General features: G+C 43.6%; 1 protein-coding gene across 1 annotated transcript; it reads right to left on the bottom strand.

The window, feature by feature from the left end:
* Positions 1-784: 784 nt before the first annotated feature.
* On the bottom strand, positions 785-1,693 carry LOC149434380 (olfactory receptor 5AP2-like). The gene has a single exon (XM_089663747.1). It carries the CDS (start codon positions 1,691-1,693, stop codon positions 785-787), a length of 909 nt encoding a protein of 302 aa, XP_089519873.1.
* Between the last annotated feature and the right edge of the window lie 321 nt (positions 1,694-2,014).

Genomic DNA, 2,014 nt, shown 5'->3' with positions numbered 1-2,014 from the left:
CTCAGCAGCCAGCATCGATAAACCCTCCAGCACACCTTGCCATTACCAGTGGTGTATTTAGGTTTTTTGCTGCCCTAGGCAACACAAAAATTGGCGCCCCCCCCCTTCCCCCCGTAGAAAGAGCCTGACATTGACCAAGAGCACCTCTGCCCTCCACCCAAGCCTTCCATTGCCACTGCGTCCCATACACCAGCCACCATCCCCCATGGCGAGAGAGAGAAAGACACTCACTTTCACAGCTCCGGACCAGGGGTGGACTGACAACTCATGGGGCAATAGGGGATCATCGGGCTCCTGTGTCCTCAAACTCAAAAAAGCCTATGAAAAAGGTACCAGGGGCATCTCATGGGGCCCCCTACTGACCCCGGGCCATTGGGCAGTGCCCGAGTTTCCAAATGGTCAGTCCGCCCCTCCTCCGGACATCCCCAGGAACGAGAGTCGGGCTGTGCATACACCGTCATAAAACCCACAGCATCTCTCAGAACCCACCAGGTCCCCATGCTGCATGTCCCTTCTTCCATCCCTTCTACCAAGGTTCAGTGCTGCCCCCCCTGAAAAATGCCTTGTGGTAAATACGCCCCTGGCCATTACATATATGTAGTGCTGGAACTGTGTTCCTTCAAGTTCGCACTGAAAAAAATCCCTGCCATATCAGCAATGCAAGCCAATGTAGGCTGTAGGACCATGGAGAACTACTTTCAGATGACCAACCCTTTGCTCTAAAATGAAGCCTACAAAAGCATGGTAGTAGTGGTTTAGGAGGCCTGGGGACATTAGTAACTATTTAAAATATCCTCTTTAATGCTTCTCTAACCTCAGCATTCCTAAGACTATATATGAGAGGATTTAACATAGGTATAATTATACTGTAGAACACAGAAGCAACACGGTCTTGCTGCAAGGCATAGCTGGTAGATGGACGAAAATACATAAAGAGGACAGTCCCATATAGGAGACTGACAACAATCATGTGAGAAGCACATGTGTTAAAAGCCTTGTATCTACCCTGGGTTGACCGGATCTTTAGAATGGCCAGGATAATGTTGATGTAGGAGACAAAGATCAGTATGATGCTGCCTGTGGTAACCAGGCCACCTAAAATAATCAGAACTGCGAAGTTCATTGATACATCAGAACAGGATAGCTTGAGGAGCGGTGGAATGTCGCAGAAGAAATGATCAATAATGTGAGTGTGGCAAAAGTTAAGACGGAAAACAGAAACTGTGTGCACAAGAGAATTCAAAAAACCTCCACAATAGGTAGCAACCAACATCCGGAGACACAAGATACTACTCATGTGGACCTGATACAGCAATGGAATACAGATGGCCACATAGCGATCGTAGGCCATGATTGCAAGAAGAAGACATTCAACTGTAGCAAAGGACCCAAAGATGTACATCTGTATGGCACAGCCAAGAAAAGAGATGGTCTTGGTTGCACTTAAAAAGTCCCACAACATTTTGGGGGTGACTGATGAAGAGTATGTGAGATCCACAAAGGAAAGATTGCTCAGAAACAAGTACATGGGCTTATGTAGATGTTTGTCCATTATATTCAGAGAGATAAGGCCAACATTACCTACTACAGTTGTAAAATATATATGAAGAAATATTACAAACAATGGAATGTTGAGTTGAGCATTGTCGGTGAGCCCCCTGAAGGTAAAATCCATCACAGAACTTTTATTCATTCCCAAAAATTCAAATGATCATCATCTGTTTAATAATCAAGAGAAATATTGTAAATAAATGTCAGTGACCCAGAACCTGAAGACACTAGATTGTCAGTAAAGTCACAATAAATAAATAAAAATTCCAATATACTGTATATACTTCCATCTGTAGATGCTATAACTTTCACGTAAACCAATTATTTCACGTAAACTAATTATTTCCGGTTTTTTGTGCTGAAAGCGGTACCATTTTTTTTCATGGAAATTTGTAGTTTTTTATTGTAGGCCTGTAATTTTTAGGAATAACTCACTGAAATCTGTCCGAACAAGAGTCTAGTA

This window comes from Staurois parvus, unplaced genomic scaffold (assembly GCF_062004578.1).
Source record: "Staurois parvus isolate SC_StPar_1 unplaced genomic scaffold, SC_StPar_1.0 ptg001760l, whole genome shotgun sequence".
Classification (NCBI taxonomy): Eukaryota; Metazoa; Chordata; class Amphibia; order Anura; family Ranidae; genus Staurois; species Staurois parvus.
The sequence above is the reverse complement of the archived record's forward strand: the minus strand, read 5'-3'. Positions and strand labels throughout refer to the sequence as shown.

Coding starts and splice junctions, on each gene's coding strand:
- LOC149434380 (XM_089663747.1), bottom strand. CDS start 1,693: ATGAATAAAAGTTCTGTGATGGATTTTACCTTCAGGGGGCTCACCGAC.